Source organism: Dendronephthya gigantea, unplaced genomic scaffold (genome assembly GCF_004324835.1).
Source record: "Dendronephthya gigantea isolate DGI-Jeju-01 unplaced genomic scaffold, DenGig_1.0 000007F, whole genome shotgun sequence".
NCBI lineage: Eukaryota > Metazoa > Cnidaria > Anthozoa > Malacalcyonacea > Nephtheidae > Dendronephthya > Dendronephthya gigantea.
In genome coordinates, this window is record NW_021163017.1 from 1,842,370 (window position 1) to 1,861,457 (window position 19,088).

The 19,088-nt window shown below is 37.5% G+C and overlaps 2 protein-coding genes across 2 annotated transcripts; both read left to right on the forward strand.

Annotated features, from left to right (window-relative positions):
• The first annotated feature begins 2,275 nt into the window (after positions 1-2,275).
• LOC114517195 lies at positions 2,276-9,296 on the forward strand. The gene is made up of 7 exons (XM_028536854.1): positions 2,276-2,895; positions 4,729-4,932; positions 5,236-5,716; positions 6,644-6,822; positions 7,253-7,568; positions 7,706-7,931; positions 8,524-9,296. Exons 1-7 carry the CDS (start codon positions 2,502-2,504, stop codon positions 8,776-8,778), a joined length of 2,055 nt encoding a protein of 684 aa, XP_028392655.1. The 5' UTR covers positions 2,276-2,501; the 3' UTR covers positions 8,779-9,296.
• A 333-nt stretch (positions 9,297-9,629) lies between these two features.
• Positions 9,630-17,532, forward strand: LOC114517196. Its single transcript, XM_028536855.1, has 8 exons — positions 9,630-10,045; positions 12,446-12,503; positions 13,182-13,333; positions 13,946-14,414; positions 14,788-14,960; positions 15,571-15,874; positions 16,447-16,672; positions 17,117-17,532. The coding sequence occupies exons 1-8, from the start codon at positions 9,661-9,663 to the stop codon at positions 17,369-17,371; spliced, it is 2,022 nt and encodes a 673-aa protein (XP_028392656.1). The 5' UTR covers positions 9,630-9,660; the 3' UTR covers positions 17,372-17,532.
• The last annotated feature ends 1,556 nt before the right edge of the window (positions 17,533-19,088 follow it).

Below are 19,088 nucleotides of genomic sequence, written 5' to 3' on the forward strand. Positions count from 1 at the left end.
CTAAAATTTATGAACATTTCTCTTGAAGGAATATGAGTGGCATATTCACATCAATAAGTCCACGGATATCTTGTTCAATATTAAAATATGTATTTGGAGGTGAAGGAGGATTGCAAGAACCAGGAGTAATTTCATCGCAATTGCCGTATATGCAAAAGAACTTGGTATCAACCTTATAGTGTAACCTTCCATTTTCATACGACACAATCTCAACACCCTCTTTGAATGACGACACAGGTGTCCGTGGACGGATTCTCCACCCAGGGGGGTGTTCAAAACCCTGAAGCGGTATTTCATCCAAGGTGACAAACTGTAGAGCATTTCTTAATTCTTCAACAGTTGATGAAGGGGATATGATCTTGGTGAATGAAATGAGGAAATAGATTTTGATGCCCTGTTCAGTAGTTGAACTATAGGCAAAAGAAGGCCCATGCTGAGCACGGCCGGGGAAATCTTGCTCCACCAAACCATCCAAAGGTGTCTTTGAAGTCAATTTTAGTTCAATAGTATTATTATTGCCTTTTAACCATTTTTTAACTTTTGACACAACATCATTTTTGCTTGCCTTGGATTCTGACATTCTTTTCTAAATAAATATTTAAAATCTCTGTCATACTAATCAGTAATGATACATACTTTCAAAAAACTTTGACAAATTATGACACCTATTTTTAAACTAGATATTCTAAATATATGCAAACATGATAAATCAATTAAGTTCGGTTTATAGAGGTTTGCAAGACCTCTATAAGACAGCAGCAAGTGACAGATGTTTTAATTACATCGGTGTATGCAATAGTGTATTAAATGACAATTTGGAGATGACTTTTAGTCTCAAGCTTTCAGACCAAAAGTCTCGCCACTTTAAAAGAGTAAGACATAGGCTGATAGACATAGATACCTCAAATAGTTCTTCGGGATAATAACAGCTTTTTTATTCAAGTAGGTCAAACAATCGTCGAATGCAATCGAATACGAAAATAGAAAGGAAGACAAGAATTCCTGCAATTTTCAATTATGGCCAATTTACCAATTAGAATAACAATATATGAATATAAGCAATATCATAATTTTTTACAAAAACTTCCTCATCCCCTAAAGCAGAGATACTTCATATTTCAAAGATATAGTGGACCATGAAAAATTTATTAGGTATGTTCCCTCCCAGTCCATTAACTGTGGTTCCCTGTGCACGTAACGTCACATGAATTAGGCATCTGGGGCCGATTATGACGTCGGTACAATGGGTCTATTACCAGTGTCAGTGACCAACAAGCACACTACAGGCTTTTACATTGATCAGTGGCTAAGCTGAGTGAGCGCGCAGGGGATTTTGGGGCGCTCGCTCAGCTTAGCCACTGATCTACGTGAAAGCCTGTAGTGTGCCTATATTTATAGTTAGTCTGGGTACGAGGCTGGACCAGTGGGCTGGACCTACAAGTCGCCATTACTCATTAGGCAGGACCGTTTCAAGAGTGTCTAGGGTGTGTGATGAGGGTCAAATGCAGGGTTGCCAGATTACTGAAAAAAGAAACCAAACCTTGTAATCGGTCCTTCGATTTCTTTGCTTGAAAAAAATTTCACCCGTGGAATCAGAGCTTCACACGTATGTTGCGACCTAACGTTTTCTCAAGTATTCAAAGTTGCTGTTTGGGGCCAAAGTTCCTAGTCTTTGCTGAAGCGTTCGGTAATTTTGGTGTAAAAAAATCATTCTCAGTGTAAAAAGTTTTTTGAAATATACTTTTTATAATAAAACCCTTTTCATTGCCAACATCATAAATTTCCGCTGTTTACTGTCAAAAAGTTCCGCTGTTTTGTGCCAAAAAAGTTCCTTTAGCACTGCTCAGTAAGTTTATTTTAAACGGACAAAAGCCTTCCCACGCCAACAATTAAAATATTGAAACTTTCCAAATTGCAATCTTAGTTATTATATTTGTTTTAAATCGACCTCGAAGTGACTGAGTTAATTCGTCCTTTCTTGTAGTAAAATAGAAGATTTCAAGCAACAATAAACGAGTTCTGATGCAGTTCTTAATCTCGGGATCAAAACATGTGCATGGTTAAAAGATCCAAAGGTCACGTGATTGTATTCAGCATTGACGTCAGATTGCGTGCGACGGGATTGAAGGGTCTATAAAAAGCCGCAACGCCAATAATCATAAATATTTGTTTTCTATTCGATCACAAAAGATCAAATATCATAAATATTTAGCGTTTTCTTTATACAGCCTATAGATTAATGACCTCACAAAAGGTGATATATTGGACGTGCTAGCTTGTTTGGACAAAAATGTTTATACTCGTTGCTTTTGACGAAGCGGAACAACGAGTCATTGAGTCTAACGAGACCGCCCTTGATTCTCCCTAACCCGTTCTAATTACTACAACGTGGAAACACCAGCCGCCTGAGTATAGATAAAAAGAGACAGCTTTTCGAAATATCTCAGTAGACGGCTGCAGTACCTAACGAAAGGACAGTTCACGAAGGACTTGTGAAAAACATGTTGTTCGTAACTATATTCCTGCTCTTTCTTTCCAAAGCACTCGGACTTGATTCGAATTCGGTTGGGAATGGCTTGCAAAATCATACGGAGATCGACGATGCCAGGAATCTGATTGAAACGTTGTCGTTTAAGTTGCATTCGAAACTGAAGGTGTTTGAAACCAAATTCGAGAAACTACAGCTAGAATCGGAGGAGTATCGCGCACAAAGTAAGTCGACAAAAGAAGAAATAAGGGCTGTGAACAAGTTGAAAGTGTTCCTGAATGATCTCACGGCGAAAAAGAATTCCATCTGCGAAAAGTTTTTCACCCACTTTGACTTCGCTGCTTCCCGTCAAATACTCATAAATTCCAGCTCGCTATTGGAAAAAGATTACACTGTTGCAATAGAAGGTAAGCTTTGAATGGTTGATTGTCAATCCTAGAGATTTTATTTGGTTATCTTGTTTATTAACTTAGCATTGCAGTTCTTAAGGCTAGTAGGAGGTGACAAAAAAGCTAGTCAACTATACACTGTCATAGACATTGCTATGATATAGTATACATTTATTAGAAAAAGAAAAAAGAGTGAAGTTCTAGGGTTTCTTCCACTATACGGAAGGAAAATACTTAGTACACTTAAGAACCAACTTGAATTCGTGCCGGAGAAAATCGACTTATGCATGTTGTGATTCCTGCACTGAATAAATAACACAAATTGTAATTTGGTATTAACACAAATTGTAATTAAGAGCGAACATCATCGTATTAAAACCAGTGTTGCCAGATTACTGATAAATTAGCCAAATATTATTACCATAATCGTTGCTTCCTTTGTTTCAAGTAAAGAAATCAAAGGTCCGACTACAACAATGTTTGGCTTCTTTCAGTTTTCAGTAATCTGACCGATAATGACCGTGTCTCCGACTTATTGTGTAGGAGGACTAACCAGCTAGTGTCTTCGCGTCTATTTTCTGCCCGTGTTCTCATATTTCAATCAAATTTTTGTACGGTTGACTCAAATAAGATCTGGCATCCGGTGTATGCCAGGCATAACTCGAGAGAATTTGCACATCCACGGCATTTCTTATTTGTTTTTTAAACTTGCAATTTTCAAGAGCTGATAAAAATATCCCTTATTTTGAATGCTTGACCGAGTTCTTTGATTTTCAATGGTTTCAAAACAAAATAACAGGGTGTATAAATAAAAAAACTGCAACCACTTAATATTCATATATGTTCGCTTCTATTCATGCACATTTTCATGCACCCATAAAATGAATAATTTGACGCAATGTTCATTCTGCGTCATTCTTTGACGCAAGTTCCATATTAGTGTTGCCCAACCATGCATCGACTCACGTCTATAATAGGTATAAGATATATATACAATGCAATTTATAAAATATTATCCTATCAAAGACCATTTCCTTATTCATGTTAGTTAACTTTCATTTCACCGACTATACCAACACAAGAATAAGTCGTAATAATACCATGCATTCTAGACTAGTAATTAAACAAGGCCAAGGGCAATTTACAGGGACATATAAACACCTTTTACAGAAGAAAAACCTTTTTAATAACATTCTCGATAGTAAACAAAGGTCTTTTTTAGCATTTTCTCCTCGCAGTCACGGCAACACTTAGGCCCAGTGACTGTAAAGTTTCCGTTGTGAAAATGGTAAATCTTTTTAATTGATGTTCTGAAGAATTTTCAACGAAAATTGGGGAGAAAAATCTGAGTGCATGTTGGTCATATGTTTTAGTTCTTTCGTATGTATTTTCATAAATTAGTAAACCAATAGAATTGTAGGAATTAAAAACGCATGCAAAAATTCCAAATGTGGCCTCAGAAGCGCTGACAGTGCATGGAACCATGAATCCTTGCAGTAATTTCTACATATGCAGGAATAACATTCTACCAAATTATTGCTATTTCGGGATTTTGTTAGAAAAACTCTAAAGCATTGCTTAAATTAGTTAATAAAACGAAATTCATTTGCAGGATTGCTGTTTTGCATCGTAAAATTGCTAAAAAACCAAAAATCAGCTCTTTTGAATAGACAAAAAATGCGAATTCTTCCATGACCATGTTTAATATATTATTGCAAAAAGTGTCAACTTGTCAGTCATGTATAACAATAGAGACTTTGCTCCCAGGAACGAATTGTGAGCCAATCTCATTCCGTCTTTTACAATTGAAATCAAAGCTTCTGGGTGTCAAAACTTTGTTTCCGTTTTCAGTGAACCATCGTGGTTTGATTGACAATGACATGGCCTTGGCGAACGGGAACGATTTAAGAGTGTACTTTTACAACAACGAGGATTGCCAACCACGCGAACTTGATCGAATTGTGCAAAATATCGCAACAACGAAGACGACAGTGTTGTTCAAACTGCAAGAAGATTTATCTTCTTCTGATGGATCTGGCTACTATCTAGTCTATGGTGAGATGATCGTGTAGTTGAAAATTCAATGATATGGGAACTAGATTGTTTGTATTAGTCTCACTAACTATCGTTTGTGTCAGCGTTATTTAGAAATTCTTCTGGAATTTTCTCTGGAAGCCAATTATATTCATTTGGAACTGCCAGCCAATTACCACTGACATTTGTCATATTCCGTCTTCTGAAATTGATTGACAATTAATTTTGAAACATCAGGCCAAACGAAGTACTCTATATAGTTCTTACTTTGACATTTGTTAGACGTAGCTGTATAATCTCGCCACACGTATATAATCGTTACAGATAACAAGGGTGCCGGTCCTGCAAAGCAAAATCCAGAAAATGTCTTCTTATTTTACGATGACTTCAGTGATTCAAATTTCGAGAAAAGGTGGCAAAAAAACTGGGGCACGGCGAGTGTGGGAGATGGTGTCTTGTCTTTGAAAACGTCAACAACGCCAACCAACGACTCCGCTGAGGTTTCGGTCTTCGTGAAACATGGTCACGAATGGAAAGACCTTGAAGTAGAATTGGATTTTAAAGAAAAAATCAGAGAATCCGGGGTTTCTGCGGGTGCTGGTCTCGGGCCATTCCTGCGTGTCGAGGACCCTAGGATTCAGAGTACCACAGCGTGGTGGATGGAATACGTGGAAAGAAAAAGAGATTGTACGATGCGGCCTTTTAAGAACAACGAAGATGGCAAATGGCTGTACCCGAGAAGTCTAGCTAGACCATTTTTAGCGGGTTTATGGTTCCACGCAAAATATCGCGTCGTTGGGGACAGGTTTAGTTTGTTTAGTTTTAAAATATTCAGATAAATACCATAAAGTACTTTGCAATTGAATTATATATTAACCCGCCATCTTTTTTTTCGTAGTCATGCAGGCATATATGGATTGTCCTGTGATACTTTTAGCTAGTTCAGTTTGCCCATAAACATCATACTGCCGAAAGGTTTATTCAAGGCTTTATTGAAATATATTCAGTGCTACTGGCTCCGCTGAACCTTTCCAAAAAATGAAATGCTTTTCATTACAATAATACGTTTTACTCACATATAGATATAGATTTACCTCTTCACACTCTGAAAAAGATCTTCTAACAGTGCATAGAAATAAATTGTAGTGGATATTACTATACCATTTTCGGGCAAATTCGTTTTAAACAAGATTACAAGAACTATTTCAGAATCAATACAATTTCTCTGCTATGGATTCTTTTCAATTAATGGACGACTTGCGCTTTAGACTAATTTCGTACCTCGGCGATAAAAAGGACATTTTCTGAAAGAGCTTACTAAGATAAGTAAAACTGCCAAGTTTGACTGCGAATTGTTGTAAATCACGGAAAATATACCCATGCGAAGTTGTCGATTTTTGTATACTTTTGTATTACGACCGGAAGTTTGTAACTAAATTAGTTACACATTTCCGGTCGTAATACAAAAGTATACAAAATTTGCCAACTTCGCATGGTTATATTTTCCGTATTTTACAAAATTTCGCAGCCAAACTTCGCAGTTTTACTAATTTAAGTAAGAACTTTCTAGCTGGAGTGATTTATTTTCCTCTAGTTACTTCGATCAAAAGTTAGTCTAAAGCGCAAGTCGTCCATTCAATTGTCTCACCTTGGTTTCTGGTCGGAAATATCAATTCTAGTAATTTACAGGCTAAGAAGTAGAAGAATTTTCAGATAAATTTTTTTTGTCTAGCTTCACTCATTGGTTAAACAACGATCTCGTCCACGACAACGTCAGAGTCCCCTCGAAATGGCTTGTTACCAAAGGCACCTTTGGCTTGGGTTGTTTATCGAGCAAAATTGGATGCCACACATTTTATGATAACATCAAGATAACGAAATATACTCCGGTATTACCAACTGTCACTTTGGGTAAGTTTATAAACTATGAAAACATGATTAGGTCTCTGAAAAGAACACTTCTGTATAGTTTAGGGGCTGTTTACATGACTCTTGTTTATGATTAGTCGAGATAAAGGAAATGGGGTAGTATTTGAGGTGTCAGTGAAAAAAAATATTATACTGTTTACATGATCCTGACTAGACGAGATTAAACGAAACGCGAAATGTATTTGAGATATTGAAATTAGTAAAAAACATGATCCTTGTAGTCGTGTAGTCATCCTTACAATAGTATAATAGTTTATGGATGCGAATTTATACATGCATGCTAGCTTGTTCTATCTCTGGCTTTATATGAATAGGTGCATGTATATGAGTGGATTTTAGTTAGAAGTTGTTTATGTCCTTCACGAACTGTCTTCCAAACCACGCCAATCAACGTGTACGTTTTTCTATATAGGCGACGAGTGCAAAGTCGATGCGAAAAAGTTTAAAGGTCACGTCAGGAAAGACGGAAAATCCGAGAAAAACGCTGCCACATCGTGCAGGCAAATACACGATATTTCGCTACGAGATGGAAAACACACGTTGAAAAATGGCGTGTATTGGATCAAGACGTCCGCTGACACAGCAGCGCCGACGTTCTGCGATCTCACGAATGGCGGGTGGACATTGGTGGGAAAGATCAGCGGTTCCGCCGACAGACTATATCAGTTTTGGCTGATCAAAAATCATAATCTTGATGCACTGAAAAGTGCTAGCCTGCCAAGCCCAATGTACTAATAAATATTTTCATTCGATATAATACATACATGCATAACCAGGCTGAGCCAGTAAGCTGTAATAAAACCTGTGATAAAACAATAGTCCATGGAACTCTCCTGCTGAAAAAAGCTTTTCTTTTTCTTTGTAGCAGAGTCGGTTGCATCGATGCTCGTTACCTAGCAACCAAGCACGCGTCAACGGTGATGATCGCCAGCGGTGACAAGCAAGACGAAATTGGTTCAAAGTGGGTGCAATGGCCGCTCCCGGAAGGACGGGAAAGCGACAGCTTTTGGACACACAGTGTTGGACTGAGTGTCGTGTCCAAGGCGAAGATGAAATCAGTTACTGTTAAAGCCTGGAATGGCAATTCAAAGGTTTGATTTTGACAACAATAGCGAGCCGTAGGTCTCACTTTCACTTTCATTTTCACTACAGCTACCTTACTTTGCGGACATATTGTGCTTGTGACTGGTCAATCTGATAGACTTCGCATTTAATTATTTCAGTCGCAATGGCATTAGGCTAGTGGTGAAATCTGAGCCTAGCAGATTTTTAATCCGGCGACAGTCTGGTCATCTGGGGTGCCCCGGTTTCAATCTCGTTCCCCGATCTCGCGATTCCTCTGGCGAGATAACAAAGGCTCTGGGATAATCGAAATCAGAGATGATTCTGATTGGTCGTTTCACGCCGTTTCAATTTTGAAATACAAAAAACCGTTACAAACCGGAACCAGGATTTCTGGCTTCCGGTTTGGATTATCCCAGAGCCTTTGTTTTCTCGCCAGAGGAATCGCAGGCTTGGGGACGGGCTCGCTTGCCCCCGTTTAAAAATAAAATCCACATTATGCCGCTACCGGAACGCACCAAAAAAGCAACGCCTCTGCAAATTCTTTAACAGCGCCCCTCCCCCCAGAAGTGGAGATCCAGCTACGGGCCTGAGTGTGCATTTCATTAAATCTTTTGTTAGGTATGCTACCAAAACAGATATGGAATAATGCCTATACCCCAACATGGTGGCTCCTATCCCTCAGCTTCATACAACACGGCAGGCAACACAGCTACGAACGACTATTGTATGGCCGTTGGCGTGCAGAAATATGGAAGAACAGCCGATGGATGGAGTCAGAATGGCAACGGATATGATTCTCCTCGGAGCAATTCTGATTGGCCAAACTCTCAGTACAGCCATCAGTCGCCCTTCGTCACAGTTTGGGTGAAATAAAGAGAAAATTTCCAAAGTTTTTTGCCACTGTTTCTTATCAACTGACTCTCGCACATGGCTTGCATGCAGTTTTTATTTCTTAAAGCACTCCAATATAACATATTAATAGTGTAGCACATGTGGAATAAAATATCATAAACCACGTTGGATCGTGTTGTCATACTGGCTGATGATGATAATATTGTGAAAACACGCACACATCACATACATCACAGAAGTTGACATTAAAACCACCAGGCAAGTTATAGGTCATGCATTAACACGGTACGATTTGCGAAGTTTAGAGTATAATGTTCATACGCGGTGTATATATACGCATGTTTATGAACTTGATCACATATGCCAGGGTAAGAATGGTATATACGAGAAATCTTATCGTGTATAAAATTGGCCCTGTTGCATAGAACATTACCTTATCTTGAACAAGACGCCCGGCAGGCGTTAACTCGGGCTCAATAAATACACTGCACTGAAACTGAGCTATATTGATACACTGTAATGTCTGTAAATACGCGACTGTCCGCGCGGAAGACTAAGCCTGCGACACGAAAAAAATAATAATAATCATAAAAATCGCGAAACCTAGACTCGGCTACCACAGGTAGCCCGAGTAATTAAGTTATGACGTTTCGCAACATATTATCTATAATGATTGTAAATTTCCTTATTTGGACAAAAATGGCAATTATATATATAGCTATAATTGCGATACTATATTTCACTGAAGGCTTATCAGTTCAGAAGTTGTTGCTATTGTCCTTTAAACATGAAAAAACACGAAAGTGCAAGCTTCAGGAAGTATATGCATTCTAATATTCATTTTCGAAAAAACGTCTGCGTTGTACAGTCGATAGAATTGTCCTCTTGTCGAAATTGTACATCATGTTGGCCTTGCTCGTAATTTTAACTCTAGCTTCTAACCACGAAGTACTTGGGACGACTGGAAAGGGACTAGAACGTCACAGCGAACTCCACGAAGCTAAAAATCTCATCGACGCACTATCGTCTAAACTTAATTTGAACCTTCAAACGTATCAAAGCAAATATTATAAGCTGAAGCAACAATCGAATGAGATGTCGGCTCGAAGTGGTTCAACGAAAGACGAAATTAGGCTTCTGAAGAAGTTGAAGGGGCTTCTGAATGATCTTACACAAAATAGCTTAATATGTGAAAAATTTTACACCAGCTTCGATTTCACTATCTCCCGAAAAATAATGTTGAACTCTAGCACTTTAGTACCAAAGGATTATACTGTTACATTGCAAGGTATAGTATCACATAATATTTTTGCCTTTCTTCTAAACTGACTCAAAAATCATACTTATATATCTAAAGCAATAGCTATATACTGCTATAAGCTTCTACAGACACACCAAGTGCATTCACTGTTTGTATTATAGCCCAAGTATATTGTCCCCTGACGCTAATATGATTAATGCGTGTATATCAATACGTTTGCGATCGACTTGTTGCGATATTTTCGTTCTTGCTATTAGAAGTGTTGCAAATATACATTTGGAAAACATATATCAGAATAGCCAATAGGCAAATGTTTTTATCAACATTGCTCGTCTTTAGTGCAAGCACCTAGCGGTGATCAAATGGCTCTAAACGCCATACAACCGATTTGCCACGCCAAAAACCTGACGCAAATATAAATGCAATTGAAACTTAGATATATATGTATTGTAATTACGACCATGCAATATAACCCAGCGTACAACGCTTCACTTGCTCTACCTTCAGCAATAGAACAAAGAACTCGAAAGTTGATTAGCATGCATATACTGATATATATAGCGGTGAAATTAGCAGTAAAGATTTCCGAAATGGCTACACAGTAGTTGGTTTTACGTATACTGCTGTTCATCCTGAGAACAAAGGCTCAGCACGCCTTAATGGTAAAAAAATCTTTCTGTTTACCGTTCAAGTAAAGAGCAATACTGGCATTTGCAATCGGCAATTATATGCAAGATTGTGAGTAAATTTCACTTAATTGAGATATTCAAGATACAAGAAAGATTATATCTACAGTAGGAGGCAAAAGTTTGAGTCCAGTGACTGTATTTCATTGTTTTAGCAGCATATATTAATATTCTACAGAAAACCTTACCGATAAGTGAACTACAAAAAAGTACACGAGTAAACAGAAAAATACATGCTGTACAACAACTATGAGACGTTATGATATTCATTTTACGTATGTTAATGTGCAAAAATGCATTTCATGTCAATGCTTAGTGTCCCTCTTTTTTGCTCTTGAAATGACGTTTATTCTTGCTGGTATAGATTCCATAGGTTTTTTAATGTCGCACGTTTAATACCTTGCCAGCATTCGTTGACCACTTGTCTCAAGTCATTCTGGCTGGCGGGCCTGTGCCTCGCCCTTTTCCGGTTAAAACGGTCCTACAAGTACTCGATAGGTTTCAGATCTGGAATTTGAGGTGGAAAGCCATGAGAACGAGAGCACCAAAACGTGTTTGCTTCTAAAAGATTTCTGGCACATAGAAGATGTGCAGGTGTTTAGGGGGATTATCATGTAGTTAGACACGCGATCATCCTTGTACCAGATGAAATTCTATGTCCTTGAAGAATTGGATGATACTTTACTTTAATTAGGATCCTATTATATATTTCAATATTGCCAAACCGAGCATGACCGAAGAAGCTAAAAGTTTGCTTGAGTAGGATTTAGTTTCTTCGAACCTCTCCAAGGTTAGTTGCATACCACCTTTTTAAATTCTCACTTTTTCTGCGATCTTGCGAGGAAAGAATCCTTCAATACTTAATGCAACTATTTGTCCTTATGCACCATCACTTTGCCCTTTTTCCCACCCATCTTGGGCAGTGTAAAGGAATAAGAACTTTATTTTGTTATGATTTAGATCATTAGGACCAAAACAGTGTGTAATTAATATGGTTTAAAATACTGAAACACTAATACGCATGTCTTAGCTCGAATACACTGCCAGGGTTTAATACTGGAATTCTACAACGACTGGACTCAAACTTTTGCCTCCTACTGTATATATATGAAAAATTCTTAATATACTTCAATTTAAAAAAAAGCACCATCCTTATGTCCAAATGTCTTGAAATTGAAAAAGAAATCGGATTAGATGATATAGGCTATAGCGATTATTTGCTCGACACGTGCAATTGTCTCAGTTCAAGTTTGAAGCCAAGATGGCGGACACTGAAGCCTTTCTTTTAGGTATGAACCAGGCCTCCACGCGGAAATTCCGTAGGTAAAATGGCGGCAATTATGATTTTACCTTGGCCAGAGGCCTGGATCATACCTACAAGAAAGGCTTCATGATCCGCCATCCTTGGCTTCACTTATTAATAAGGAAAGTCAGAGAGTGAGCGTTCCAGTCTTATTTGAGTTCTCTGATTATACCATAGCCATAGGCAGTCCACATTTGACGAGAGCGAATAGTAACTATATTATAAATATTTATATACGCACATGTATTTCATCCACGTTGCCGTTGGGGTTGAGAAATTCACGATTTCGGTTATATAAGATATAAAGTAGTATGTTAAATCTGGCAGAAGCTAAACGGCAAAAGGTAACGATCATAGAACTTTTTCCACATGATATTTTGTATCTGTTTCTATCAAATTCTTCTGGCTAATCAAACATATTTCACAATTTGTTTTCAGTGAACCATCGTGAATTAATCGACAATGATCTGGCCTTACCAAACGGAAACGATTTAAGGTGGCTCCCTACAATTTTTTTAAATATTGAAAACTTGTGGTTTTGATTTAAAATTTTAGCACGAGATTTCTTGGTAAGGAAAAGAAATTTCCCAGATATATTAACCAACATTCTAACAGTCAGAAATTACCCATAAGCATGACGTCATTACCGTTGTTATGGTAACAATGGCGATTCAATATGGCCGACATTTTACCTATTCATGCATTTTACTCGAAAACAAGTTCGGTTACCCCAATTTTTTATTTTATAAAAAGTTTTCTTACAAAAAAATGGAAAATATGAACCAGTTAAAAAAAATTCTATGGAGCCAAAATTATTAAAAATGAAAAAACGTGATTTTTCGTTATAGAAATTTTTTGGCTCCATAGAATTTTTTTATACTTGCTCAAATTTCCCATTTTTTTGTAAGAAAACTTTTTATAAAATAAAAAATTGGGGTAACCGAACTTGTTTTCGAGTAAAATGCGTAAATAGGTAAAATGTCGGCCATATTGAATCGCCATTGTTACCATAACAACGGTGATGACGTCATGCTTATGGGCAATTTCTGACTGTTAGAATGTTGGTTAATATATATGGGAAATTTCTTATACTTACCAAGAAATCTCGTGCTAAAATTTTAAATCAAAACAACAAGATTTCAATATTCTTAAAACTGTAGGGAGCCACCTTAAGAGTGTATTTTTACAACAACAAAGACTGTCAACCACGAGAACTGGACCGCATCGTTGAGAATGTCGCAACAACGAAGACAAAAGTGTTGTTTAAATTACAAGAAGACTTTACCAAAACACTGCGTGATGGGTCTGCCTACTACATAGTTTACGGTAATGCAATTTAAACAATTTCGAATAACAACATGTAACGTATGCGAAACTTAGATATTGCGAAAGTTTGGTCGTGGAAGTGTTAAAAATATCGTCGTGCGAAATTGGCAAATTTTGCATAAATTACCGACGTACAACATTGAATCCCCTCCCCCAATGACCCTTTGGAAAATTGACCATCTTATGATCTAGGTATAGCAAAAAGGAAATACATTACCACAGCTCAAAAGAAATTATAGTAAAATGTCAAGTATAGTACGGAAAATATAGCCATGCGAAGTAGGCAATTTTATTATACTTTTTTGCTACGGCGAAAAGATACCAAATTGCCAACCTGGCTTGGCTATATTTCCCGCACTTTACAATATTTCACAGCCAATCTTGGCAATTTTAGTAGGCACTTTTTGGAAATTCCCTTTTTGTTACCTAAATCATAAATTGGTCTAGTATGCAAGTGGTCCATTATCCTTGCTAGCTACGTCATTGATAGAGATAATAAACGTCAATCTAATAATCCGTAATTTCATAAAGGTGAGTTGTGTTGTAGTAGAATCAGGTACGTTCACCTAATATTTTGCTAATTTCAACCATTTCACTCTGTTAATTCTCCAGGAAACAAGGAGGCAGATAGAGCGAAACAAAATCCAGAAAATGTCTATCTATTCTACGATGATTTTTCTGACCAAAACTTTGGGAAAAGGTGGCAGAAAAATTGGGGCACTGTTACTGTCGAAAATGGCGTGTTGAAATTGAATACTGACAGAACACCGACCGGGGATTATGCTGACATTTCGGTGTTCGTTAAAAACGGAGAGGAATGGAAAGACATCGAAGTAGAATTGGATTTTAATGAACTCAGATCAAACGTTGCGCCAGGGCCATTTCTGCGAGTCCACGATGCAAAAATACGAAGTACCACAGCGTGGTGGTTTGAATATGTGACAGGAAGAAAAGTTAATTTTTGTACGATGCGACCTTACCAGAACAATCAGGATGGCAAATGGTTGTACGCGAGAAACCGTGCTTCAATATTATCCGCTGGAACATGGTATCATGCCAAGTATCGTGTTGTTGGTGACAGGTTTGTTGCATGTTTTGAAAATTTTATGGTCGACGATTACGATAAAAAATTATTTTTTATACTAAGAAGGACAACAGCTGAGAGGGACAGCACAATAACCAAATCGAAAAAATCTTAAGAAATGTCTGTCAGACGAGTTAGTTAAACCTCCGTGATCAGACCGAGGGTCGACCTATGTTAACCACGGTTTTTGTTTGGTTATTTCTGGACATGCAGTACTGTATAATTTGATATTAATTTTTGGATTAATTTGCTTGTCTCCAAAAATTATTAACCATGATTTAGTTTAAAATATATGCACCATGAAAAAAAAATAGTTGAAAATTGTTCAATTGAAGCCGACTGTAAGGCTGACTCGTTAGTTTTCCTTCAGGTTTTTCCATTGGCTCAACAACAAGCTTATCCACGACAATTTGCAGGTGGCCTCGAAATGGATGATTACCAAAGGAACTTTCGGCCTGGGTTGCCATTCGCATACGGCTGGATGTCGTACATCCTATGATAACATCAAAATAACAAAATATATTCCTGTTTTACCGACGTCAGGTACAATCCCACCAATCGTTGTTTCTAGGCAATGTCAATTGTTTTCGTGTTTTAAAACAGCAGTCCAATTTGAACAAATGGAAATCGTTCTACTTTTGGCCAATTTAGTTTAGAAAAGTAAAAAAAGTCCTGTTAAATATTTATTGGCACAGAATAAACATAGAGGAGTCTTGTATCAATGAGAAAGCTCTAATTATAACATAGACTTACGATTAAGATGAACTGCTGAATGTGTGCAGGATATTACCATATATGGTAGCAAAAGGCACTGACCTTTTACTGACCTGAATTGCAAAAATCAACTAACCAGAAGCCAGAACCTCGACAAAAATGAATTATCATCACATCCTCCATTTCGTACAACGTCGGCGTTTGAAAATTTTGGGTATTCTATAATTTAACTACTAGTATAGAAAGAACAAGGCAAATTACTCCAGGAACGTGATAACTGCTCATGACGCCATATCTTAGATCAGCTGGGAGTCCCTATTTACCCAATATGGGGGCCCTGATTATAAGAGAATCTATTCTATAGAAATCATCTGTAACGAGAGTATTATAACTGGCTTAACAAAATTTAAAAGCTATAATTTATCATATTTTGCTATAGTATTCTTGGGGAAGGAATGCAAAGTTGATTTGGCGAAATTTCGCGGGATAGGTACCGAAATGAATCCTGCAACATCCTGCAAGCAAATACACGACGTCTCGCTGTTAGATGGCAAACACAGGCTGAAAAATGGCGTATATTGGATTAAGACGTCCGCTGACCGTTCTGCACCGACCTACTGTGATATAAATAACGGCGGATGGACATTGATTGGAAAGGTCGGTGGTTTCGTTGATGGATTGTATAAGTACTGGCTCATCAAGGATTATAACCTTCACGCATTAAAAAGCCCTGCTTTGCCAAGGTACATGCATATGGTCGTTTATTGTACTAGGGCGAAAAATTTAGCGTACGAGAACCTCATAAATTTAACCTTTGAAGTTTTTTATAATAACATATAGGTCATCATATATACAACACCTTTGAAAGTTGTTTTCCAGTACATGGAATGTTTTTAAATTCGATCGACCGACCATAACTGTAAACGTATTTATTTTTTACCAAAAGCGGCGTTCGGTTGTATTATAATTGTGTAGTCTTAACTCGTAACTCGTATAACTCGTATATATAATCATTGTTTAATTTACTAAAATTCACCTCAATTTACCGTGATAATCATTTGGTCCATATATTTTAAAATAAAAAGTAACAGTTTGCGAACAAATCTTTAGCAAAACAAAACAAATACGCAACAAAACACCTATCGCTCGAGCATTATATATAAGATTCCGGACCGTGGTCAGATATCGTTAAATATATCTTTTAGCGATTAGGATTGGACTTGGAGTATCAGTATTTGAGATCCGAAGTCAATCCGATTCAGTGCACATGCATGTACCACAAGCATATCAAATATCCATTCTTTCTTCGCATTAGTCAAGTCAGTTGCATCGATGCCCGTTACCTAGCAACATATCACGCGTCAACAGTGATGTTTTCCAGCGGTGACAATCAAACGACTATTGGCTCAAAATGGGTGCAATGGTCCCTGCCTGAAGGACGAGAAAGTGACAGTTTGTGGACACACAGTGTTGGTTACGAGACTGTGAAGAAGGCAAAGATGTATCATGTTACCGTTAATGCCTGGAACGGGAATACAAAGGTTTTAAGATTTATTATTATATTATTTATTATTTATATTATTAATTATATTACTCAGCAATATTTTGGCTGTTTTGTGGTGCAATGCATGCATGGTTCATCCTAACAATATATTATTAGAGTCTCGGGAGTAATAATAAGTACTACCAGTAAATTGAATGGTGGCATCACATATACTGTAAATGCATCAGAGTTATTTATCTTTTTCTTCACTTCTCCTTAAGCCCCGTTTACACTACAGTCAATTTATCGACACGGCTAAAATGGGTACCCGTGCCCAATTTTACTAGTTGTCAGGCAACCAAAACAAAGGCCGGGCACTGATGAAATGGGCACGGGTACCCATTTTAGCCGTGCCGTGCCAATAAATTGAGGGTAGTGTAAACGGGGCTTTAGTAATCTATCGACAACTATTGCACTGTTCACACTCTCTATTCTCTTACAGGTATGCTACCAAAACAAATATGCAATAATGCCTCACCCCCAACACGGTGGCTCCTATCCCTCAGCTTCATACAACACGGCAGGCAACACACGTACGAACGACTATTGTATGGCCGTTGGCGTGCTAAAATCGGGGAGAACTGCCGATGGATGGAGACAGAATGCGAACGGATATGATTCCCCTCGGAGCAATTCTGATTGGCCAAACTCGCGGTACAATCATCAGTCGCCCTTCGTCACAGTTTGGGTGAAATGAAGAAATTTCCTCACAATTTTTACACACGTTCTACTGCACACTTTTTTGTACTCAATATATATGCTGATTGATATGGCCACATCTTAAACTAGTATATATAATCAAGATATAATCTATTTATATGTAAACAAAAGCACCACTCGTTGTATTTAACAACTCTAGTTTTGCATTGGCACAGTGATAATAAACCAATATCTACACTATCTATACCACAAGATATTTTTTCATCTTTTTAACTGAACACGAATACATTTTTTTGAGACAATAGTTGGAATATATCGTGCATTTTTCCAGGAGGTATACCGAAGAAAGGCCCGCGTATAGGATGAACAATATTAGCATCGATTCACTGGGAATCAATTGACAGTCAGTCATACAATGTATATTAGTACTAAAATGTGGCCACAATTCGATTGTCTGGTGGCCCTAAGTTTTTAATAGAACGCACATTTTACTGGTTCGGGCAGTTTCCGCGGATTCTACGTAGAATATACAAGTGGCCGTATCATGTTGCAGCGTTTTAAATGGTGAAAAAGCATTCTGGAAATTGCAGTTGGCAGAGCTCAGCATGAAATACACTTGACCATTTGACAATTAAATAAAATTGATCAATTCAACTTGCTCTGCACCTAGCTCGCCATTCCAATAATAGTCAATAGATATTTGATCTAGAAACGTGACAAAAATACGTTCTGTCCTTTTTATCATGTTAAAAAAAACTTGTGCGCGGTCAGAAATCTTCTGATGCATAATGAAGCAATCACAATTACCATAGCCTCGATCGCCATATCACTCATACATATATTTCGCATTGGAAATGGGTACTCGTTCATTCCAATGGCATTTATCGTGCATCGGCTTTCAGCAAGCGCGGTAAAGCATTTCCCTGATCTGGCGAATTAGAAGCCCCCCGTTATGTGTCAATTTCAAGTTCTAATTAATCTAAGAACATTCGCCCAGCAATGTAGCGCCTTGTAACACGTTGCAGTTGCTATGCCCCAGCATTAAATTACCGAGAGCATTAGCACATGCACTTAGCATATATTCACTGATTGTGCGTAAAAACAAATATATTCACTGACTGTGTGTGAAATTCAATTTACTCATAGTCTATTAATTGAAATGGTCCGACAAACAATTACTGAAATCTAATTATTATAAGGCTGAATAATTGGTCTGAAAACTTAGGCAAAAATTTATATCTGGACTCCATCAAAAACATGCACTGGTAAAATCTATAATCCGATTAAAGGTGCATTGTAGGTGGGTTGATATAAAAAATATAAAATCTTAGGGTCGAGGTCCACGAACACTGTCATGAAACGCATGTATTTATGGTAGTTCACTGAAACCCTAACTTTCACATACCTTTAGTTACATGCAGGATTATCATTTTACACCATGGTCCATGATGTTAATATAAACAAAATAATAATGAAATTTTAAAAACTCATCATCTGCATGATTTTTTTCAAGACTTGAAAAAAAAATGGTTCCACATTGCATGGTCATGCATTTTTTTTGCCAGCGCACCTCATCATCAATGCTTTGACTTAGCTGTTAATCGTGATTTACAATCACATCGAACAGAAGTTAATATGGCAACTAAATATATGGTTTAGAAACGAAAAGCACCTCCAGGTATTTGTTCATGCTGTGTACTGAACACTGGGTGTTTGCCATACATTTGTCTTCTATATAATGATTCAATTACCAT